The 25,453-nt window shown below is 42.3% G+C and overlaps 1 protein-coding gene and 1 long non-coding RNA gene across 3 annotated transcripts; one reads left to right on the top strand and one right to left on the bottom strand.

Moving 5' to 3' along the window:
* The first annotated feature begins 1,296 nt into the window (after positions 1-1,296).
* On the top strand, positions 1,297-5,680 carry LOC134182102 (uncharacterized). Of its 2 annotated transcripts, XR_009970266.1 has the most exons (7): positions 1,297-1,673; positions 1,732-1,927; positions 2,914-3,119; positions 3,177-3,279; positions 4,191-4,379; positions 4,443-4,513; positions 5,291-5,680. It is a non-coding gene; the product is annotated as an uncharacterized LOC134182102 (long non-coding RNA). The 2 variants fall into 2 exon arrangements; XR_009970265.1 differs by lacking the exons at positions 1,297-1,673; positions 1,732-1,927 and having other exon boundaries at positions 1,943-3,119.
* A 9,276-nt stretch (positions 5,681-14,956) lies between these two features.
* LOC134181916 (alpha-2-macroglobulin-like protein 1) lies at positions 14,957-22,541 on the bottom strand. The gene is made up of 32 exons (XM_062649203.1): positions 22,421-22,541; positions 22,186-22,361; positions 22,097-22,122; positions 21,855-22,020; positions 21,720-21,790; positions 21,609-21,660; positions 21,422-21,495; positions 21,304-21,355; positions 21,159-21,246; positions 20,997-21,099; positions 20,005-20,214; positions 19,749-19,946; positions 19,574-19,690; positions 19,450-19,509; positions 19,155-19,385; positions 18,946-19,095; positions 18,578-18,886; positions 18,393-18,504; positions 18,125-18,335; positions 17,838-18,063; positions 17,559-17,783; positions 17,447-17,498; positions 17,255-17,386; positions 17,009-17,185; positions 16,866-16,947; positions 16,566-16,803; positions 16,125-16,508; positions 15,900-16,052; positions 15,663-15,838; positions 15,514-15,607; positions 15,378-15,452; positions 14,957-15,314 (listed from the first exon to the last, which is right to left on the bottom strand). Exons 1-32 carry the CDS (start codon positions 22,501-22,503, stop codon positions 15,165-15,167), a joined length of 4,653 nt encoding a protein of 1,550 aa, XP_062505187.1. The 5' UTR covers positions 22,504-22,541; the 3' UTR covers positions 14,957-15,164.
* Positions 22,542-25,453: the final 2,912 nt, after the last annotated feature.

Genomic DNA, 25,453 nt, shown 5'->3' with positions numbered 1-25,453 from the left:
TGGGTGACAACTGCATGCGTAGGCGAGTGGTTAGTGACATGATAAACCAGAGGCGACGGCAAATTACGAATGATAATTAGAACTGTGAGATCCTGTTTTGTCAAGACTAGTGCAGTTCGTAGATACCGCGTTTTGACTGCGTTTGCTAACGACAGTCTTTACTAGCTTCTGCAGCAGCCTTTTGAATTTTGTGGTACTTCGACACGTGCAGGTGTAGGACTGTAGTTGTGAGTCTAACGGAGTGTTTGCAGAGAGCAACGAGCTGTCATCTCTAGTAAGCGTGTTGTACGTTATTGGACTAACCACTAGGTGGGAAGTGCCTCTCAATTACTCATCAGGCGGAGAACGTCTAGACGACGTCCGTTTTGCTCATGGTACTACCAAACAGCGACTGGTACAACCAGCTCTTTCGCCTCTAGATTAGTTACAATTGCGTACAACAAAGATAAGAAAGTGGTATGTTGTGGCGGGTGGTCACACCCACCTGCTCATAGTGTAACACATCAGTAGCACTTTGGACGTGTAATATCATTTGATCAGTTTGAGACGTACGTCAAGCCTCTAGACGTTTTGCATTTCCCTATCCTCTAGCGATCACTAGTTTTACGGTATCCATAGGCGCCTCGCGTTGGTAAGTAATACGTCCAACGAAGATTTCTGACTGTACTGAAACGCCGCGTCCTAGCTAGACAATACAATACGCATTTGTTGAAACCTTGTCTTGGAAGTAAACATGCAAACTTCCTAGTATTTTAGATTACGTATCTAACCCTGGTAGGTATAGACCGGTTGCACTCACGTGAGCTAAACCACGCGTGGAGGACAGTCGGTGTTACAGTGATACGTGTTTCCTCCGTTACAAGTTTCTCCGCACAGACATCCCTAGTTTCTTGTGTGTCCTCGCACACATGTCACTGGACGGACAACAAACAATGACAGTGATATGTGTTTCCCTGGGTTGGAAGTTTCCTGGCACACATAACCCTAGTGTTTTGTCTGCCCCCGCTAATACACCAATAAATATAGTTGTTGTTCACACACACACACACACACACACACACACACACACACACACACACACACACACACACACACACACACACACACACACACACACACACACGCACGCACGCACGCACGCACGCACACGCACACGCACACGCACACGCACACGCACACGCACACGCACACGCACACGCACACGCACACGCACACGCACACGCACACGCACACACACACACACACACACACACACACACACACACACACACACACACACACACACACACACACACACACACACACACACGCAGCACGCAACTAATATTAAAGTAGTGATAGGTATACTGTACTGTACTACATAAACTGTACACTGTTAAAAATGAAGTGCTCTATCTACACCTTCGAGTGCTATTCTAGCCCTTGTTTGTGCCTTACACCTTGGTGTCAAGTCATACACTTACTCACTGTTAGAACTAAAGTTCTCTAGTGACACCTTTCAGTGCTATTACTGAGGATGTAAAATTTTGCACCGATATCGGTGCAAATTTTACGCCAGGAGGTGTAGCAATAACACCCTACCTGGCTCAATTGCAGGAAATCCCGTATACCTAACGTGTGAGTAACTGAGCGTGGATTGCCGGCGACATTATGGAAAAAGACAGTGATGCAAGGTACAGTATTTACAATAATAATTGCCATGTGTATAGCGCTCAACTTCCCAACTTGTAGACTAGGAGTTTGTTGCAAAAACCGATTGCGCCTCGTCGCGGGCTACGCTAGCCGTCCGTTTTCGTCTACGGTGTTACCTTCCTTCTTTGCGAGATGTACGCACTGCATTCGTGCGTGATGCCTGCACTATACGTACTGAAAGGAGATTCCTCGACAACCACACCACGGAACATTCACGACCGCCATTTTGAGTCAGGTGATTCTGTCACGTGCTCGTAAAAGTAGACACTTCATCAAATAGAGCATGCGGTCCCCCAAAAGGACGCGGGCGGGAAATGGGAAGCAATGAATTATATTGGAGTAGCCTAATATGATTGAGTTAGTAGACTAAATGTATAAATAATAGATTAACTAATCAATTTTAAATTAGAATTAAATTTATTTTAATTAATTAATGTAAAGAATTTATATTAATTAATTAATTATAATTAAACCAATTCTTGTACTTCTAGAAGAGCAAAAAATATGTCACTCCAGTTTCTGATGAGTGAATCACTTGTCGAGACTAGATTGGGTGCATCACCTGATTGAAAACAGTGTTCTAATGTATTGTTATGATTAGTTAATTAATTATCTTATTTGGATGTTGCTGTTAGTGGCAAGTGGTTCACTTACCCTGACTAAGTTGAGTGCTTCACCTAACTGAAAACAGTGTCATAGTGTATGATTAGCAATATAATTTGGTAACAGTAATTATGACATATTAATTAATTAATTAGTTGGATGCTGCTGTTAGTGGCGAGTGGTCCACTTACCCTGACTAAGTTGGGTGCTTCACCTAACTGAAAAGTGTCATAGTGTATTGTTAGCAATACAATTTGGTAACAGTAATTATGATATATTAATTAATTAATTAATTTGATGCTGGTGTTAGTGGCGAGTGGTTCACTTACCCTGACTAATGTGGGTGCTCCGCCTAACTGTAAACAGTGTACCAACCTAATCTAACCATTCCTAATCCTCCATAACCTCGCCTAACCCAGAAAGAAAATGAGTACTGGTTGAACCACGGCTTGCATCATTGATTCCTGACGAATGTCCAGTTGTCTCAAGTTTTAAACACATAACCCTATACACTCTATTTCTGATTATTAGTACTTGCTACCTTGTTCTTGGTAACACTGTGTATGCATGGGATGTCTTGTAACATGTAATGTGGTTTTATCAATACATATTTGCTAGAATGATCAGATGAGAATCATTGTCTAGCTTTGTTCAGAGTTCGGACGCATTTTGTGCTAATCTTTACTGCAAGCATGATGGAGAAGTGGAATGATTCTTGCACAAGACTTTGGCGATGGGGCAGCAAGAAACCAAAGTGGGTGGAAAATGAATGATTGAACTTGAACAGAGATGTGGGGCTGAGTTTAAAGACATTGATAATTCAGGTATAACTGATATAATGGATTTAGGTTTACGTGTTGGTAACACTTGTAAGTGTGTAGGTTGCAGATGCTTTGCTGCCATTGAGCTGATGATGGTGCAGCTTTCCAGCAAGATGCAGAAACCAATTCGACAAGAAGTCAAAGTTGATATATCTGATTATCGGTAAGATTGTTTCATATGTGATAGTGTAACAATGTCCCATTGTATATTACAAGATTAAAAACCTTTTGAAAAAATGAGAAAGATGTAGGGTGTTCTGTGACATCTTTCATGAATTCACTCATACAGGCTGATCAATATATCATCCGTACATTGCACCATTTTCTAAACACTATGTGATACCTTGGAAAATGGTGCAATGTAGGGATGATGTATTGCTCAGTCTGTATGAGTGAATTCATGAAAGATTTCACAGCACACCTTACATGGTCTTGTTTCTATTCTTTTTTGTACGGCAACCGTACAGTTTTCTCATTTTTTCAAAATGTTTGGTCTTGTTTGCATTCATCACAGTTTCTCAGATTTACTCAGCATTGTGTGTGTGTGTGTGTGTGTGTGTGTGTGTGTGTGTGTGTGTGTGTGTGTGTGTGTGTGTGTGTGTGTGTGTGTGTGTGTGTGTGTGTGTGTGAAGCAAGGCAAACGACATCAGAGTTTGCTTTACACTGCAGCTTTGATGGTGTGCCGGCCTTGTGTACTACCAGAGACAGAAACATGGTCAGTCCTTGACTAGTCAATGTCAGTACTGTCACCAAACATTCCGCCAACAAGGTCTCCACAACCACGAGCATTTCTGCTGTCAGAGAACATACACTTCTCCGATATAGCCTAAGTGACCTTGGCCTGCATCGTTTCTTATTGGAATGAACGCAGCGTGAAGTGAAGAAGTGAAGTGTGTGTGTGTGTGTGTGTGTGTGTGTGTGTGTGTGTGTGTGTGTGTGTGTGTGTATGTGGTGTGTGTGTGTGTGTGTGTGTGTGTGTGTGTGTGTGTGTGTGTGTTTGCATGTGTGTCTGTTTCTCTGGTTCTGCGTGTGACATCTTGTACAAGTTAATTAATATGTTGATGTTTTTCCTAGCTTGGTTGTGAACTTGGACATATTATTGCCTTTGGACATCATGAACAATCGACTTTCTTGTCGACTCCCTCTGAGAAGTGGTCTGAAACATGTAAGATAACTCAACCAAGGACAAAGAGAGTTGAAGGCAGGTGGCAAAAGACCTAGTCAGAAAATATGAATACGATCTCTTGAATATGAATGTAGAAGGTAATTGATGTTGATACTAATGCAATTCATTATGCAGTTTCTAAGTGCCTTGCTTTGATGAAGGTCATACTCATGTACTATTGTCATGCAAACGTCAAATACCAGCTATAGATGCTGTGATCAAGTATTTATCAGTATGAAATTTTTCTACTGTTGTCGTACATCTATATTTTGCAACATATAGACACTTTGCCTCAAAGTTACTAGCTGCGACATCTTTGCACTATTGTATAATACACACACACGCACACGCGCACACACACACACACACACACACACACACACACACACACACACACACACACACACACGCATGCACGCACACACGCACACACGCACACACACACACACACACACACACACACACACACACACACACACACACACACAAATGGATACACACTTCAGTAGAGTACTGAAGACAGCGCCCCCAGCCTATTTCTAGGTGGGCTTCCAGCGCTACTCAAGTTTTAGGCTGCGCTGACGTACCCTTAGGTACTTGGCCAGAGCATCCAAAGGCACTGACTTTGGCGCAGTCTCAGTACTGGATCTCAAGCCCACATGTCCCCATACTGCATGATGTTCTGCCAAGCCAGCCGTCTTGTCCACCTCAGTCAATGACCAGGTAATCATTTATACTCGTCATGCCCAGCCCATACTTGAACTCATGACCCAAAGGTCCCGGATGTTTTTATTCTTAAAATGCTCTCTCTAACCAATTGAGCTAAAAACGTCACACGCACGCACACACACACACACACACACACACACACACACACACACACATTTAGGAGATTTGTTAAGTAGATTAATTCTGTGAAGTATGCAATAATATGTTATGCCACATAGAACATATTTAATGTGTGGTCCACTGGATATGGATACCTTATGCCTTTTGTGTATTCTCCTAGGAAGGTGATGATGCAGAGTTCACAGTAGACAAGGTTTCTCAAGTTGCTCCATACTTGATTGTATGTGGCAATCCAGTCAAACCAAGCCAAGTTATTGGCATTCGAGCTCATCATCATGTTTGAAATTCAGTGCAGCAACAGCATATGCCGTCCAGCCCTATTGCTTGCTGTAATTTATGTTTTCAATACAAATTTCCCTCAATCTTTAGCAACTTTTTACTGGTGCCTGGACGTCATGTTACTGGGATGTTCTTCAGCTCCAGTGATATCTAGTTTTTTAGCTGGATTGCAATGAGGAACTTTGTTTGATGAATTGTGTTTGCTTTTTGTGTAGTGTGTTGACTTACTATTTTTGGTTTAAATGTTTAAATACAAGCAATGGTATTGAAATCTTTCTGATGTGCACGTGCCAGAACCGTTGGCCGCGGACTCCAGACCGCCTTTAGAAAATGGTGCTAATAGCAGCCTACTAAAGAATAAGATAAACATCTTTTTGTTGTTTGGGTAACACTAAACGAAAGTTGTTTTAAGCACCATGAAATAGTGTAACAGTGTTACACCAGATTGTGGTACTTTCCCGCACGCTTGCGAGTGTTAGTATAGCGACAGCATCTTTGCACGTAATTTGGAGTTTGTAGAACACCTCTGTTTTAACAGTGTAGGTAAACACACCTAAAAAATTTAGTGCTGTGTTTCCAATAAATTGTGGCATTGCTACTTGAATTTAGAATATTAATTAAATAAAGCTATTACAGAAAAACACTTAAAATGTCTTCCAATCACCTGAAAAACTTTAAAATTATCTAGACACACAACTGAAATAGCCACTGCTTTTTGTCAAGTTCTGCCTTCACGCAAGTACTCAAATGAAACCAGTTCTTGCATTTTCGCGTTGAAAAATAGTAGACGCCATTGTCTCCGGCATTCGACAAGAGCAATGCACTTCAATTTGACATTCATATGTGACTCTCTTCCATCTTCTTCTCTTTTTCATTGTTGGAAAAAATCGGAGGTTGCCAGTTTCTAGTCCAGTTAATAGATGTTTTCGCATCGAATGTTGATCAAACATCAGAGCTTCTGGTTGCTCGCCGGAACACAGAGCTCTGGCATTTTCCACTGCAAATTGACCACTGTCTGATGGTCCAGTTTGTCTTCGAGGATCAATGTACCTTGAATTAAATCAACCAATACTGAGTATTACATTACAAACAGTATTCAGTATTTAAATACTTCTACACACCTGACTGTGATGCATGGCAATGGAGTAAACAGGAGAGATGCAATCTGATTCTTCAAAGAAGTAGTAAGGTTGCTGGACGCACTGTCGTATACTTCAATCTCACCAGGGCCACAACCAATAGTAGACACCATTAACCAGTAGTTCTGACCATTGTGAAGTATCTGGACAAACTCTGATGGCTGAACATTAAATCAAAACTTCTGTCCAAGAAGTGTGTTCTGAAAGCCAGGTACGTTTGAAAACTATACTTTAAGCAGGTCCTGGGCAGCATCCACAAGTCTGTCATTGTGTTTGTTTACCAGAAAACATGATGTTGCTAAGAGCTCTGCATTAGTGTAGGGGCCAAGCCATCGATCTTTAGATTTGTGCTCCTTTTTGGTTTTCTGCTTCATGTTGCGTCTTAAGACCTTACATCCAATCTCAAATAGATATTGAACAATCCCTTTGCGTCTTTGATACTGCTCCTTTTGCTTTTCCTGCGCATTCGTAATTCGTTGCTCCACTTCACGGAAAAGAGATGTTTGCTTTTCAATAATCCTGTCTATCACTTGTTCAATGTCACAATCTTGCCATTGCTTCTTGACATCACTCATGTCTGTACCATCTCCAGCCTTCTCAGCTTCTAATGGAAACCTTGGCTCACGTCCAAACATCATTCTAAATGGACTGGTGTTGGTTGTGCCTTGTCGACTTGTATTTGTTGCAAAGATCCCCGAATCTAAGTACTTCTCCCCATCATCATCAGGTGAAGACATCATTTTAGAGAGATCTGCAACAATAATAATCATCATCTATGGAAATCAAGTATAAACACAGGTACAACACCTCATGATTGTCTGATTTGTTCTTTCGTCCAACCCATTAGATTGCTGATGGTATGCCAGTGTAATTCTCATTTGACGTCAAACTTGTTCTGAAGGTTTTCATTCAACTGAATTATAATACACCAATAGAGTTTATTTAGCACACATCAAATCTATTCCAGTGGAACCAACATACACATTACCTACCTTGTTCATAAATTCAGTTCCTTGCTCACAAATCAGGATAACAGGAGCTCCATAACGACAGTATACCTAACACATCACACCCACTTAGTATAATTAAGTCTCTGCTCACTAAATTTTAGTGATTTTTTAAAATGAAATAAATTACTTAAATCTTCTATTTTTGGGTATCCAGACTATTAAGCGACTATGTAAAAGAAAACTGACACAACGGACTTGCTAACGATAATAAATACCTTGTATATTGCTCTTGCAACATTGAATGCTGACGTGTCTTGTATTGGGACAGCTTCTACGTACTTCCTGAAGTGATCTGTGATTGTTAGGACATACTTGTTGCAATTTTTACTCTTCTGAAAAGTCCTATCAGGTCCATGCCAACAAGATACTAGACTTCTGGGTGAACTTTAATGGTCTGCAATGGCAAAGCTGCAGATTGCAGTTGAGGATCGTTTCTCTGGCATCTGTCACATAATTTGATCAATAAAGTTAAAGATACAAAATGCAATTTCTACGTCATATAAAGCAATTACAAAGAATTCAAAACAGCGTTCAACACGTAAGTACTGTATAGCCTTCTGTACTCAAGTATGGCAAATATGCGCACTTCCCTACACCTCCTATCGTGAAGCCCATACAACTTTACCTTTTCTGTGATTTCTTTGTAATAGTTTGGCAATTAGTATCGTAGTTCGAGTTTTTCGATAGTAGCATCTCGTCCTTTATGACCATCAGCTAATAAATGATATTCTGTGTATACACGTTCCACTTCTTCTCTCCCCTGTTTCACCAAGCGCGAGAGAGTAGCTTGTCCATCCGCCATTTTGTCCTCGTAATATAGCCTCCCATCTTTCACCGAGTAGCTCTTGCTCACTCGCCTCAGTACAAACTTCTCTGATTTCTTTAGTCCGTCTGGATACTCTCCATTTACAATAAACGCGACCAGTCTCTCATGTTGTTCCTTATCCATCGTGCGCGCCAATTTTGAATGGTTGGAGCATGCGCTCTTGTCGTGTCTTTGATGTAGACAGTCCAGTGATATGTGTGCGACGGGGGGACACACAAAACACTAGGGATATATGTGCGGGAAAACTTGTAACCCTGGGAAACACATATCACTGTAACACCGGAACGTTTTCGATAAGTTAGAGGCCTAGCTGTTTCTTCGGTTATCGCGACAGATTGTTAGATTCTGACAGCCGACGTCGCTACAACGCTAAATTGCAATACGCTGATGGTCGAGACCTTTACGAAATTTCCATCAGCGAGTTGTCCGAGGACGTCGACGTGTGGCCACAGCGACAAACCTGCATCTACGCGTGATGAATTTTTATCTGAAAGCAAACTGCTTTAGATAAAAATCGAAATTCCGCATATTGTTGCCAGTTCCTCCTGAAGACAGTGCAACGGCTTCTTTAGCCTTTGACAGTGTCAACATCTTTACTGCTAGGTCTGCATGCATGCTATCGCTCCCATTCACTAAATTGCAATTGTCATCAGTTTCAATGTCGTCTGTAATTTCGCTTGCACATGCACTGCAATCAAGTGGAGGAACGGTTTCGTTGTCTTCTTCTAATCGCAGTGTCTTTGCATCCCTTTGCTGTACTCGTTCGTACGTGTACCGTTCTGTCGTCAATGAATGCCTTGACGAATATCACAGATTTTGACTAGAAACCTAATCCGGATTTGTTTGGTCTTCCGTTGCAGAAGATTTTACGCTTACAATGTGATCGCAAAAGACACGTGTGTACTTCAAACTTACCTGTTTCTGGTCTTTTCTGTTGATAGCAGTGATCCACGCCCATCGTCGCCGTTCTGTCAAATTTCTCGGCTTTGACTGTCACAATCGCTGGAAAACAAACGAAAATAATGTCTCAGTTACGATCGGCACGGCTTTCGCAACCCACAACAACACAGAAGTTTTCATTGCCCTATTAAGTGAAGTCTCGAGTGTCCTCCAGCACGTGCGCACGTGAGTAGGTTCACGCCTACTGCAACCGGTCTATAGTAGTCGTTTCGCGATCGTGATCAAGACAATTAAAATGTACAACATCAGTATGCACTCAGTTCAGTAGTAACGACAGTGGTATGGTATTTACTAACATACAAATTGATATCGACAAACATTGACTATCAACAGGGCTAGATACACGAACGATTCGTGCAAGTGACCAAACGGCAAAGAAAATGCCTCATAAAGTTCCGTCGTCCCATCCTTTTGTATTGTAGCTAGAGATTGTGTGTACTTGACAACTAAGAAATACTTTTATTAGCTGAATGCCACCTACAGTCAACTATTCACACGTCCCGTACTGCTATCGAATCCTTTACTACACTGTGCTGCAGCAAACATTGTTGATAGTCAATGTTTGCCAATATCAATATCTATGTCAGTAAATACAATACCACTGTCGTTACAACGTTACTGACAGCATACTTATACTGTACATTTCAATTGCCTTGAGCACGATCGCGAAACGACGACTACCTATACCAGGCGTATATACGTAATCTAAACTACTAGGAAGTTTGCATGTTTACTTCCATTACAGAGTTTCAGCAAATACGTATTGTCTAGCTAGGACGCGGCGTTTCAGTAGACGATCTGAAAACTCCGTTGGACGTGTTACTCACCAACGTGGGCGCCTACGGATACCTAGTTGTACGGTGACCGTAGGCGCCTCGCGTCGGTGAGTAACACGTCCAACGGAGTCTTCTGACCGTCCACGGTAGCCTACTGAACGCGTCGCCCTAGCTAGACAGTACACGTACTTGTTGAAACCCTGTCATGGAAATTACCGTAAACATGCAAACTTCTAGTAAAGCACAGGATATTTAAATAGTTGACTGTATTTGGCAATCATTTTCTGAAGGTGTTTCTGAGTTGTCAAGTACACACAATTCATAGCTATAATACAAAGGATTGCGTGACGGAACTTCATGAGGCTTTTTCGTCGCCGTTTGGTCACTTGCACGAATCGTTCTGTATTGATCTGTAGTTGGACACTGTGGTACGTGTTCTCGAGACGTAGCGTACACGCAGTGTTCTAGTTCTACTAGATTAGATTAGACTACAAGAGATTACCCGGATTAAAACTCAAGACCCGTATATCACATCTCACTCCTTACAGCAAGGTTGGCAACCCTAGGCTACACAACCTATATCTATTAGCCTGTTACTCACTTCAACCTGCAACTCAAGTCTACATAATTATCAACTAGATTAACCTACACTGTTAATAATAGTCTGTCAGCCAAGACGGAGGGCAAATTACGCGGTCAGAACGAGTCGTTAGCATCTCTTGTTGGTTTCCTGACAAGTTATGTGCTTGCTTCTGCTTCTTTATTCCTCCTTCTCCTGACTGGTGCTATCCCAAAATGTTTTGTCTATATCATCCTCATATGGGTCTCGCGTGTACGCTCGTTCTGGAGAACGACGCTAAAGTTGTTTTCGGTTACGTCTGAGTATTATCCCTGCCCTGGTAGACGGAACTGTACGAACGATTATGAATCTGGCGTTGTACTGTTGCTGGGATTTTTCAGCTGTGACTTGGCTTGTCCCATATCAGAGCATACTGCGTCTCCCGGACGCAGTAGTTGCAAGAGTCGAACACCGTGCTGCTTGTTGTAGTAATTGGTTTGCTGTTTTTTCTTTGTTTGATCTCTGATTATTAGAGCTGGTGTTGCTGGCTGTAAAACAGAAGACATTAAAGGTAAGTTAGTTCTGAGGCAAAGTTCCATTAAAAGCTGAGCAGAAGAGAATGTCGTAGCCTCGGAAGGGCATGTTCTATACGCCAACAAGGCAAAGTAAAAATTCCCACCGGCCTCTGATGCCTTTGTTGACAAGACGTTAGTAGTCTGTACTGACCGCTCCACCAATCCGTTGACATGCGGATGGTGCTGAGACGATATCGTGTGATGAAAGCCATACTTTTGAGAAAATTGACGAAATACGTCGCTCACAAACTGTGACCCGGTGCCTCAGACTCTGAGTGAAGTTCCTATAGCGCGACAAAATTTCTTTGAGGCCACTTACTACGTCATGAGACTGAAGTTGCTAAAGGCTGTATACTTCGGGGAACCGCGAATAGTACCAGATGCTGCTCATTTTCTTGTTGGAATAGATCGGCGGATACTCTTTGCCACGGTAGTTCAGAAAGGGTAGAGACTTGCAAGGGTTCCTTTCGCTGCTCTCTCCGATGGCGGCACACAAATCGCAATTAGCGACCACCGTTTCCATCTGGACATCCATACCCAGCCACCAGATAACTTGTCGGGCCCTGCGCTTGATGTCAGCAATCCCCAGACGAGCTTCCTAACCTCTTTCGATCATGTCAATGCATATTTTGTTGGAATCACAATTTTATTTTTCCGAAGTACAATACCAGTGACTTCTGTGAGTAAGTGACGCTCATTCCAAAACTGTCGTAGTTCAATGTTTAGATAATGTATTTTTTGGGCCAGTGGATTTGTAATATCTGCAACAACTGTGATAATTGGGGGCCCTTTAACGTCTCTTTCCGCATTCTATTTTTCATAAAATTGGAACTAGCCGGACTGCTGTAAGTAAATTTATGTGCTCAGAGTCTCGTCACTCTTGTCAACGGGGCTCAGAGATAGGGTATCGGCTATCGTTAGTTCCTTTCCCAAAACATACATTACCTGAAAGAGGTACCTCATCACCGCATTTTAAGACGTTGTATGCAAGGCGGGCACTGATCTAGAGGTTGCATGTTCATAATCGTCTGGTTCGACCACAGAGGGCGTTAGGCTTTCCAAAAGACATCATTTAAATTTTTCTCACGCCTACGTCATGGCGAGTGCTCCTTTTTCTATGTGCGCAAAGTGCTATTCTGCGGGCGCGAGGGCCCGTGAGGCGTAAGAAACAGGTGCCCTGCGACCGTCACTCTCAACCTGGAGCAGCACCACGCTTATACCCTATGACGATGTATCAGTGGACACGATCGTGTCCGCCTGAGACGAAAAGAACGCCAAAACTGGTGGAGCGGTGATCGTTGCCTGGAGCTAATGGTAAGCGTTTCCTTATGTTGGGTCCACGTCCACGTTGTGTCGTCTCGCAGCAGGGTACGCAAAGGAGCAAAAACGTGCGAATGATATGGCAAAACTTTGCTAGACACACGATCATGCCCATGTACCGTTGTAGTTCTTCGCGGTTTTTCGGCCTTTCTATGGACGCTACCACTCTAGTAATCTCTTCATCTGCTCGGGTGCCTTCTTGTGTGTGGACATAACCAAATATTTTATCTCCGTGCGACGAAAGGAATATTTGGACTGATTGAGAGTCAGACCATTCTCTCAAAACGTCTAAAGACGTGCTGTAATCTTTGGTCATGCTTCGCATGGGTGCTTCCCCAGATGACAATGTCATCAATAAAGCAATCGGTTTCCTCTACATATCAGGCAACATATTCTTGATGACACGATGAAGACTTTAGGTCCTGATGTAATCCCGAATAGCAGACGCGTGTATCGGAATCTCCCAAACCGTGTAATAAATGTGGTAAGACTAGAACAACTGGCTTACAAAGGTATCTGCCAGAACCTGATGCGGCGTAAAAGGTAGTAAAATACCAAGCACCGTGCATTTTGGCACAGGTCTTCTGCTACTGGTAACTAAAATCTTCCTCGTTGTACCCCTTGTTTACAGCCGTATATTCTACACAAATACGCACGCTACGGTCCTTTTTGAGCACAGGAACCCAGGGCCGAATCCAGACAGGACGATCAGGGGGTTGCAACCCCCTCTTTTTCAATAGGCGTGGTTCAATAATTTTATATAATTTCATTAGAAAAGAGAAAATTAGTAATGCTATAAATAACTGCTACCGAGTCAACCCCTCTTTCAAAAATTCCTGGATCCGGCCCTGGAACGATAGGACTGACACAGTCTGTCGGCTGGAAAACTCCTTCAACGATTCCGGATCTTAACATTCAATCCAGTTTTTCTTTTACCTTACCATCAATGGATAGGGAATTCCTCTAAGACTGGCCACAGCTTGAGGAGTGACTGTTTCTTGCAAATTGACGGTATATTGGCAACGATGTATAAGTCCCATTTCTTGAAACATATCTGCATATGACATGGCTACAGAAAGAGTGTTAGTGACTGATTGTTGCCCTCGATTAGATTAGAATACAAGAGATTACACAGAATAAAACTAAAGCGGTATATCACAGACACGGAAATGATTTTTTGAAGAAAGTCCTAAAATGAAACGTGGTCGTAAGGAAGAGATATTTGAGGTTCGGGCGAGCGCGCGCGCGCGGATATATATTCCGAGAGTTGGATGGAGATTCACATATGACTATGCCCCTGTCTGTTGTGCGACCCGGATTAGAAGCCTCGCTATAATCGGCAATAACTACCGGGTAGGTTATCACCGGCGTAATAAGCGGCGGCTAGGGGGTTGAAGCCCTTCGCTCAGTAAATAAATTGGAATTTTTGTGCCAGTTACTTTTACAAATGTATATACGGTCTGGTAAGCGAGACAGTTTTTTCTTACTCGTGATGACTTACACGGTACAGCCCCTCCCCTAGCTCGTAAACATCTTATGTCACTGGTAATTGATCAAATACATGCAAACTCTACGATTTCCAATTGTCGACTCTATAGGTCTATGTACTTCAAACTTCCAGACCAATTTTGCAGCTCTCCTGGTAACTGAAATACGAACATGCCACGCTACGCCGCTGCGCAAACGTTAGTAAATTCGAACACACGCCTACACCAGTCCTGTTTAGACTGTACGCGTCGCCGTTCTTCGCAAAGCTTCGAGCAATCGAATATTTCTTGTTGATTGCAGCGCTACTGTTCTAGCGCTTTCGTTTCTCTCCAAATTCAGATTGCATTTGCACGGATTACAAAGACGTTTCCTGCACCAAGGGCTACATGGAGAGTGTATAGATTTCTATCGAAAAAAGTGCGAAGAGCTAGATTCGACTTCATTCAGCATGAAACTTTGCAACAAAGATTGCACGTGACGTGTCTAAACACGCTCTGACTGCGTCCTCCGTCAGAACCCTACAGTATCTTGCCCGTACGAAGAACGGGGCGAGTATGTGTATTACATAAACTTAAGTATATGCAAGAAATTGAGGTCTTGTCTACACCGTCGCTTTCAGTTATGGGCTTTCTGTAATCCACGATAGTATTATATAGAATCTCTACTCCAGTAATTTTGTTAACGTTTTGGACGGCGAAGAACAGCAGCCAAGAAATACCGTACAATTATATTCTGGCAAGGTCATCTGGAAGTATTAATTAATTAACGGGAGAAAATGAGACAGCTGTTAGAGTAGTTGGGAGGAAAATGTTCAATTAGCCTCTAGCGCTGCAATTCGCATGTCATCATGAATTAAAAGTGAGTCTCCAAAGTCGTCGTAAGGTACACGAGAACTAACTTTCACAAGATTTGTTTGTCCTGAGATCTCTAGCTTACCCAAAAAGTTCAAATCGCATGCAAACATGTGCAAAAACTGAAAGTCTTTTCAAAACCACTCACTCGATTTTAAAGTCTAATTAAGTAAGAAGGCTGCTCTAAGATATATTTTTAGCAACCAGTCGACGTCACGTAACTATTCAACGTCAAGTACAATTTTTATGTGTCATTCGCAATCTTGTCGAGGGTACAGCATAGTTCCTCCTTTCTGGTCGGGCTCGTAGTAGTTGTACGTAATGACGGGAACACCTTGCAGGTCTTCGACCACTGAAATCCTCTTCATCGTTACGTCAAAGCAACACTTTCTTTTGGTCACCTAAACATTATAGACAGTGTTAACCAAGACTAGACTTCTGTCTATTTGTCAAAATTGACGTACCTCATCAAAGTAAACGCTAAGAACTCGTCCTTTAAAGTCTGTTCTTTTGATCATACATCGCCCTTCTTTCACCAACTAATCAACACAATAATTTTTGTAGTTATTATTAATTAATTAATTAATCAATGTAGTTAACCTGCTTCAACTCGCTTTGCACTGGTGCAAAACTGGAAAAGAATGTAACCTCGGTCACCGCCATGTTGGAGCTATCCGAATCATTGACGATCCACCTATATCAACCATTTTGTATAGAGGGAAGGTATATAACGTGCAATGAAAGCTAACCTGTTGCAGACTCTGACGACGTATTTGCATGATCCCTTCTGAACAGTGGCGACGGCAGACACCTCGAATGCCGCGATCTCGTCCGGTTTGGGCACGTTGTAGTTGACACCGAGTGAGGCTAACAAGCAACCGCTACCACAAACAGACACTTCGATGGGGGTAGGAAGAACGGGAAGCTAAACAAACATTTACTCAATTTTGCTATCAAAACAATTTTGTTGCAAATTTGGAGTCAACCTGGACAGTTTGTACTTGCATGGCATTCGAGGAATCGATAATTAGCTCTTGGTCTAGACCACTAGCTGTAAGTTGCACTGTTGCCGAAACGCGCCCGTCAGACAAAGTCAACTGGGCATATTCCGATAGAGCTTGAAGTGCCACCACAGTGTCCTACAATAAACGCAATAGCAAACACTTAGTGACACTCCGTGTTATAAATACTATAGATCAATTGATACCAACCTGTGTGGACTTAAATCCTCCTCTCGGATTACGCTGCTCGAGTAGCCAGCGAACAATTCGTAGGCTATACGCGATGTTTCCTCTGTTCGCAAACGCCAATAACGCATAGGCGCTCGTCTCCACGTCACAAGAGCTCGATCGGCAATAATGGGACCACGCCCACTTGTTCTCACAAGTTGGAGAAAGTGTGTATTGCCAGTAAGTGTGGTCGCCATCTGTTTTGGCACAATTTCTTAACGAATCGAGAGCTGCGTCCGCGTTCGTCTCGTATCCTGAGACTTTTGTCAACGTGTAAGCGACTAAAGCCAGATTATACGGGCTACTGCAGTTGGACGGTATGCAGTTGTTTGTCAAGTAGCTCAGAGCCGCCGTTACCGCTTTATCCTACACCAAAACGTATTAGCAGTTTATCTTGAGCATATAATATCCGTTTGCTGTTGCCTTTGGTTGTAGTCCAGCCTCAAGAAGCGCCAGTGTGACGTAGACGGTCAGAGAACAACCACCACCGCTGCATCCTTGCATCTCCTTGTGTATTGGACCACACACCGGCGGGAACGAACCGTCGTCGTTCTGTTTCGATATGATGAAGTCGATTGCTTCTTCCTGTACTTTGTTATCGATAGACATTCCAATGAGGCCGTCCGCTTGACCAAACGATCTCAATACAAACGCGGTCAACCTGACGAGAAGATGATAAACAATGTTATAGAAATTGTAATACATTTTGTTGGTTCAACATACCACATGCTTCCACAACGATCGCGATCTCCGAATGCGCTGTATGATCCATCCTGACGCTGATACGTCAACTCTCTCTGGTAGCCTAATACAACAAGGTATTTTTAATTGATTTGAGTAAATTCTGAGAGCATTTAATGTTTTGCCTGTTTGCATGTAGTGGAGAGCCTTCTTGCGCGTTGCAGCGTCAAGCTTTCCGATTGTGTCGAGGTAGCGAGCAATGTAGACGGAGGGAGCAAAGTTGAGCATGTTCTGCTCACCACAGCCCGTTGGCAACCTCAAAAGACTTTCGAGACCGCTAATAGTTGGTCCCATGTAATTCGCTGAATATATACATAGTTGTTATTGCCTTATATTTGTATGATACGCTGTTAAAATGAATGTATATAAACCTGTTACCGAAACTTCTGCGCTTTCTGAGTCGGGAACATAGTCTGGTGGGAGAGATGCATTGAAGCGTTTTGTAATGCACTTCACACCGTCATCAGACGCGTCGTCGAGTTTGGTGGTGGGAGTAGGAGTATCTGCAATTAATAACGTTAATGTTTTGAAAGCATTTATAACACAATTAAATATATATATACCTTCAATACACAGGAGGGCTGATTGGGCATACTCTTCTTTCACTCCTTCAGGCTAACAACAGTAGTAGAGAGTTAGATTACAAATTTATATTTTAATCATGATTTTGATTACTTCGACAAACAGATTTCGTATCAGGCTATCTGCAGCGGATGTCGATCTGGCGGTGGCTTTTATAGGCAGGTGGCCGTTCTTGAGAGGTAGGAGGTAATACGATAGGGAGTTGCCTGCGCTCGCAGGAACAGTCACCGTTCTAACAGCCTGATTTAGCTCTGTCTTGTTTCCCTTTCCGTACACTATTCGTAGATCATTGCTGTCGACTAGGACCTTGACATTTGCCTAGGAAAAAGTGTGTCGCAATGGCAGATAACATGAAATCGTTTGGTCGCTCACTGTTAGTGGTGTCTCCAAGTAGTTGTAAACGGTGAGAGTGATCTCTACTAGCTCTCCTCTTATCACCGAATAGGGCAGATTGATAGTGATGAAGAATGGTTTGAATACTCTCAAAGTTGTCGGTCTTGCTATTGACATGTGCGTTGACGGTGAAACAGAGAAAGCATCCGCAACCCAAGACGTAATCGTATCAGGCACAGTAACTTCCTTTGTCTGTGTATGATTACTGAATAACAATATAATTGATTAGCCAATGCAACAAGACAAAATAGAAATCAATGATATACTTCATCTCCATCTCAAACCAAAGCCAAGTCTCGGGAAAGTATTTTCGTACACGACTTGGATTTAAAAGATTGGCAACGTTCGGTGAGTCAATTGCTTTACCTGGTTCGCCTTTTGGACCTGGTAGACGATCCTCTTGAATTGGAGCTGCAAATGGTACATCTAATCTGCCAGCTAGACCAATTGGACCACCGAGGGTTTTTGTTCGCCAAACTAAAGTTCAAAAATTATAAAACAAAATCTTGTTTTATCACCTGCAGGATTTCTAACATGGCCATTGATAACAACAGTCGTATGTAACTTCAGGTTTGGGTGGAGGTGATGGTTTCGAGCATTCAGTCGGAGACGTCGTATCACTGTCCGACACACTAATTCCAGAAGCCTGCAAAATAAATAGCAAATTCGTTTCGGTTAGTAACAAGAGTCTGTCTTGCAATCGATAGTATTAGTCATACGGTAAAGTAGCTGCTTGCTTTGACGTAAGAACAATACCGAGGAGAGTAAATGACATCATAGCAACGTCGTGCACAGCATTTACGAGGCCTGATAATGTCTGGTTGCGGTTTTCCTACGTCTCCTTTGACTCCAGGAGGACCATTTACGCCTAATGCAGACAGAGGTCTCGGCTGTGGAAAAGGTGGATTTCCTCCTTTGGAATATCCATAGCAGTCACAATAACAATTCCAGTATGCATACCAGCCACAAACGTAGCTCTTGATGGCCAGTGGCTTGTGCTCATCAAACTGTCTAATCTCATCATACAACTGAAAGACAAACGACTGTTTATGGAATGGTTTAGAAATGACAAGACATATAAGGTAACCTTAGCTGTTGTAAGTTGGTTCTTGTCTTGCTGAAGGTAAACGCTTTGATCTACTGCTACTACACCCACGTATGACGAGACAGGCGCTTGTATTAGTAAATGGGCTTTCTCGCCAGGTCTCACTTCTTCTTCTTGAAATTCAAGTGACATCTAGAAAGAACAAGCTTGTAATACAAAGTAAGACACCTGCAGGCTGCGGGGCAACTGACCTGTGATTTGGTATTCTCAATTACATCAAAAGCGATGCGTGAAGCCGCTTGATTCTTCTGACTGACAATAACAGTAACTTTTGGAGCCATCGATGACGTCACAGAAAATGAGAATGAACAAGTTCTCTTTATGCCTCCATCTTCACACAACTGTTGATGTTTGCTTCTGACATTCTCATCTCTTGTAGGTAAGCACTGACCATGATTGACAATCTTACCTTTGCTAACAATCTAGATAAGTGTAGATGACGTAAATATCGTTTGCTACTCTTTAATGAAGACGGTAATGACTTACATAAAAATCTGCAACTGCTTTGCTAGAAAAAGATGCATAGACAGATACTGTATTACCGACCTGCATCAAAACAAACCGTCACCACAAAGCACTATCCAGACAAATGAAATAAATTACGTTATACCTCTACCCGCTTTTGGTTGCTTGACAACACAATTCGTTCGGGAGCATAGATCATATTTAGAGAAGTGTATGCATTAGCAAAACGATTTGTTTCTCCTGTTGTCTGGACTGCAGAAGCCTAATTACATAACACGGTTGCATTATTAACGTTGTAAGCTTTAAAACTTATTGCTTACGGCAAAACGAATAGACAAGGCGTTGCATGGAGTACAAACATTAAATGTTGCTACGCCACTTCTATCAGTCTGTTGATAAATAGCTGTCAGCGATTGATACTTCTTGTTTTGACATCCGCTTTTGTCCATCGTGTATATCGTACCCGTCAGGCTTACATTTGCATACTTTGGAGTTCCCGTCAAACTTGACGCTGCAACCTAGAAAGAGAACACTTAGAAATGATAGCGATTCAAATAGCTTCTACTTGTTTTTTACTTTTACTGTGGTGTAGTGGCACTGGCTGAATGTTTTGTCTTCTTGAATAAACGTCAGTTTGTTCGGTCTGTAGCTTCTTGTGATACTTGTCGGTCCGTCGCATTGGACGGTTGTTTGAGACTGCGGATCGGTCACGTTGACATCAATGTCTAGCTTTCCTCCACAGCCTCGTGTACAGAACTTCGTACACACTTTAGTTGTTCCATCGATCTGTAAAAAAAGTTGAATTCACGGTTCACGGTGTGCATACACAGAATAGTAACTCGTATTTAATAGCATTTGCTCTCTAGTTCAACATTATACATGTACACTTCGATTTCTATATACGAAGTTATATTGTATGTTACCGAGCCTCGACATTGCATTGTATTGAAATAATTGTCTCATGCTACATTTCCTAGTAGCCACAAGAAGAATTTCTCCCATAAATTTGCCGATGCATAATTAATAAATAATTTAAATTTAATAAATAATAGTTACAATAACATTAAGTCGCTGCAATGGCTCTGTGGTTAGCGACAGTAGCTACCACTCCATGGTTTTGGGGTTCAAACCCCAGTGACGACAGTAAATTATGAAACTTGTCTGTCTGTGTTTCTCTCTCAGGTTTCTTTAGCTTTGTCCATAGTACTATGACCTGTTTCGGTCTTTGGGGAGTTTCTGTTGTCTGGTGAATAATCAGTTGACGATGACGTTCAGCGCCTGGAGATCATTGATATCCCTAGGAGTGCTGTACCGAGTTTGCGGTCACCGTAATTCCTGCAATCTATATCTAATTGGCTAGTTACTAATCGCCATGTGGAATACACAGAAACATGTACCCTGCTGGGCTAGATGGCGTAAAGACCACACTTGCCCATTATGGAGGGTATAGTGACACATCAAATATTATATATTTAATAGCAAATTTGTTGTTTATAAAAAAATTCGGTTAATCGGTAAAGACTTCAGAACTTAATTAATTAATTAATTAGTTAAACACATTATCTGACCTCGCGCATTGTAACCACTTCTTCTAGAGGACATCGTAACCATCTATAATTAGGAGTCAGTTGTGCTTTCAAATTTCCTCTAACTTTCTGACCGTAAGTATAGCTAAAACAGTTTATCAATTACGTTTTAGAGGTTTGTAATGTAATTGGATAGATGCTTACGTTGCTGAAACAGTGAAGCAAACCTTTCTTGTGACACAATCGATGACATCATTAGTGAGGGCCACCAAACAGGAAAATCTGGGCAAAACTGCAAAAAGCATTTATTGCAATAAACTGGATTTTGATTAGAATGAGCACAGTTTACCATAACGTTTAACTTCAAAAGTAAAGCAAGAACGTTGATTTTTAGGCAAACCCTATAATTGAAGAAACAGAAAGTCTTAGACTATACGTTAGACACATCAATTGGTAAACGTTTCTACCTCGTATGTAGCACATAACGTGTGTGTTCCAAGGACGGGTTCAGAAGACAACGGAAACTCAAATTTGCCAACACCTGCGCAAGATATATTAATTCAAATTTATTGATCACCGAATACCTTGTGCTATAGTGTGTTGGTAATATCACTATTACTTAATTAATTAATGCTCTTAAATTTAGGCACTCACCAAATTGTAAGTCGATGTTGGAATAACGACCAATGGTATATGATTTAGGATTCTATAGCACAATGAAGCATGTAGAGCATAAATTCGCGCTAAAAGTGTGAACACACCCACCTCGATGGTGACGGTAACTGCTCCTGTCACAGACCTCGTCTCACGGTCAAGAACAATCACTCTTCCCATAACTGAAAAACGATGTATATTATATTAGACTTAATAACATCATCGATCTAGAGGTTGATTTTATACCCGTTTCTCCCGGTTTGTAAATAGGTTTGTCTGTCTGAATGAGGATGATTCTGTTCTTGCCAGATATTGTAAGTGGTAGATTCCTGGTCACCAGCGTTTGCATATGCGTTGTCATCTTGACGTCGATGCTGTACGGACCTTCAGCTGGATCAGCATCTTCAGGAATCTATGGTGCAAGGTAACAAGAGTAAGTTCATGCATAGTCAAAGACAGGTGGAAGAGTAACACGTGTCTAGACACACCGTCAGTGAAAATGCATTGAATGAACCTATAGAACATAAATCCCATCTGACATGACTATTTGAAATAAGCTAAATCAATATTTCACTACCTGGAATTACTGTTCTTTCCTTGCTTGAAGCAAGAGAGCTGCCAGTAGAACGTGTCACGTGTACAGACACCGACTGTTTTGCCTTCCTGAAAATGTCCTCTACGTGAACGTACGCAACAAACGTTTCTCCCGGCGCTACACTTTTTGGTGCCACGACATGACTAATATTGGGAGGCCTGAAACGTAAAACCGACTTTAGAAACACAGCCATTTTGCCAATGTATAGTCTTCTCACGGAATAATAAGAGATAGTGAAGATACACAGCTCAAGGTCGCAAACAGTCCAAATGATGAAAGAAGCAAATATTGTGTCGTCATCTTGGTCAGACCAAGCTGAAACTCAAAATGATCAAACGAACGGAATGAAGGGCCTTTTGTTCTCCAGCTGTTTGACGTGCGTGGGTGACAACTGCATGCGTAGGCAGGTGGTTAATGACATCATAAACGAGAGGCGACCGTAAATTACGAATGCTAATTAGAACTGTGAGATCCTGTTTTGTCAAGACTAGTGCAGTTCGTAGATACCGCGTTTGGACTGCAATTTGCTAACTACAGTCTTTACAAGCTTCTGCAGCAGCCTTTTAAATTTTGTGCTACTTCAACACGTGCACGTGTAGGACTGTAGTTGTGAGTCTAACGGAGTGTTTGCAGAGGGCTACGAGCTGTCATCTATAGTAAGCGCGTTGTACGTTATTGGACTAACTACTAGGTGGGAAGTGCCTCTCAATCACGCATCAGGCGGAGAACGTCTAGACGACGTCCGTTTTGCTCATGGTACTACCAAACAGAGACTGGTACAACCAGCTCTTGCGTCTCTAAATTAGTTACAATTGCGTACAACAAGGTGAGAAAGTGGTATGTTGTGGCCAGTGGTCACACCCGCCTACTCCTAGTGTAACACATCAGTAGCACTTTGGACATGCAATATCATTTGGTCAGTTTGGGGCGTACGTCAAGCCTCTGTACGTTTTGCATTTCCCTATCCTTTATCGATTACTAGTTTTATTGTATCCGTAGGCGCCTCGCGTTGGTAAGCAACACGTCCAACGGAGATTTCTGACTGTACTGAAACGCCGCGTCCTAGCTAGACAATAAAAACCTATCTGTTGAAACCTTGTCTTGGAATTAAACATGCAAACTTTCTAGTATTTTAGATTACGTATCTAACCTTGGTAGGTACAGACCGGTTGCACTCACGTGAGCTAAACCACGAGTGGAGGCCAGCTGGTGTTACAGTAATGTGTTTCTCCAGTTACAAGTTTCTCAGCACAGATATCCCTAGTGTTTTGTGTGTCCTCGCACACACATCACTGAACGGACGACAAACAATGACGGTGATATGTGTTTCCCCGGGTTGCAAGTTTCCCCGCACACATATCCCTAGTGTTTTGTGTGCCACCGCTAATAAACCAGTAAATATAGTTGTTGTTCACACACACGCACGCACACACGCAGGCAGCACACAACAAATATTAAAGTAATGATAAGTGTACTGTACTGTACTACATAAACTGTAGGTAAGCACACCTAAAAATTAGTGCTGTGTTTCCAATAAATTCTGGCATTGCTACTTGAATTTAGACTATCAATTAAACTAGTTTTACGGTATCCGTAGACGCCTCGCGTTTGTGAGTAAAGCTGGATTTACAATATGGGAACGCTTGAGCGTCGCGTCGCGTGCGTCCTGTCACGTTGTCTTGCGTGGGAGTGGCACGTATCGCGTCACACGCGTCGTACCATTCACAATACGATTTCAGCGCGCCGTAGACGTCGCTGCCTGAATTATTGAACTGACCACTCGCGCTTCGATTTTCTACTAGCAGAACTCTGCCGGAACCCCCAGCTTGCTCAAAATCAATTTCTAGGCGTTCTCCCATGCACGCAGGTCTTTGTACGTCTTGCAGTTGATCATCTACAAGCAAGGACAGCTCCCTACACAATCTATAGACCGCTCAACGTCGAGTACAGCGCCCAAATCAATAATCATTGCCCACGGAAGCCACACGTGCATTTATAGTTGGCTGTGATTGGTCGAAATCAAGGTGCTACTTCCGACGCGACGTGTACAGCTTCCGATTCGAAGCTCAAATAGAACTTGGTTCTATTTGGACGCGTCGCGTCACGAGTGTCGCGTCCGTCGAACGTCGCGTCGCGTAGACCATTTACAATTTGAATTTGTACTACGCGACGTGACGCGACGCGACGCTCAGACGTTTGCATATTGTAAATCCAGCTTAACACGTCCAACGGAGTTTTAGACCATCTACTGAGACGCCGTGTCCTAGCTAGACAATACGTATTTGTTGAGACCCTAGCTGTCATGGAAGTAAACATGCAAACTTCCTAGTAGTTTAGATTACGTATATAGGCCTGGTATATGTAGTCTTCGTTTGCGATCGCGATCAAGACAATTGAAATGTACAGTCTAGGGTATGCACTCAGTTCCGTTGTAACGACAGTGGTATGGCATTTACTGACATAGAAATTGATATCGGCAAACATTGACTATCAACAGTGTTAGATGTAGCACAGTGTAGTAAAGGATTGATTGAAGTATGGGAAGTGTGAATAGTTGACTGTAGATGGCATTCAACTCCTGAAGATGTTTCTTGGTTGTCAAGTACACACCGTCCCTATCTACAATACAAAACGATAGGGCGACGGAACTTCATCAAGCTTTTTCTTTGCCGTTTGGTCACTTGTACGAATCGTTCCTAGAATCATCTGTAGTCGGACACGGAATCGATTTTTTTAATTTATACAAACAATTGAGGTCTTGTCTACCCCGTCGCTTTCAGTTATGGGCTTTCTGTAGAATCTCTACTTCAGTGATTTTGTTAACATTTTGGAAGTCGAAGAACAGCAGCCAAGGAATACCGTACATAAAAATTCTGGCAAAATCATCTGGAGGCATTATTTGATTGAGGGGAGAAAAATGAGGCAGCTTTTAGTGTTTGGGAGAAAAATATTCAATTAGTCTCTAGCGCTGCAATTTGCATGTCATCATGAATTAACAGTGAGTCACCAAAGTCGTCGTAAGGTACACAAGCACTTACTTCCGCAAGATTCGTTTGTTCTGAGATCTCTAGCTTACCCAAAAGACTCATATCGCATGCAAAAATGTGTAAAACCTGTAAGTCTTTTCAGAACGACTCACTCGATTTTAAAGTTTAATTAAGCAAGAAGGCTGCTCTAAGATATATTTTCAGCATATACCGTGTGTTCTAGCCAAGACAACTCACAACTAAAAGTGACTAGATTCAGAGAT

This window comes from Corticium candelabrum, chromosome 7 (genome assembly GCF_963422355.1).
Source record: "Corticium candelabrum chromosome 7, ooCorCand1.1, whole genome shotgun sequence".
NCBI classification, from domain to species: Eukaryota; Metazoa; Porifera; class Homoscleromorpha; order Homosclerophorida; family Plakinidae; genus Corticium; species Corticium candelabrum.
The sequence above is the reverse complement of the archived record's forward strand: the minus strand, read 5'-3'. Positions and strand labels throughout refer to the sequence as shown.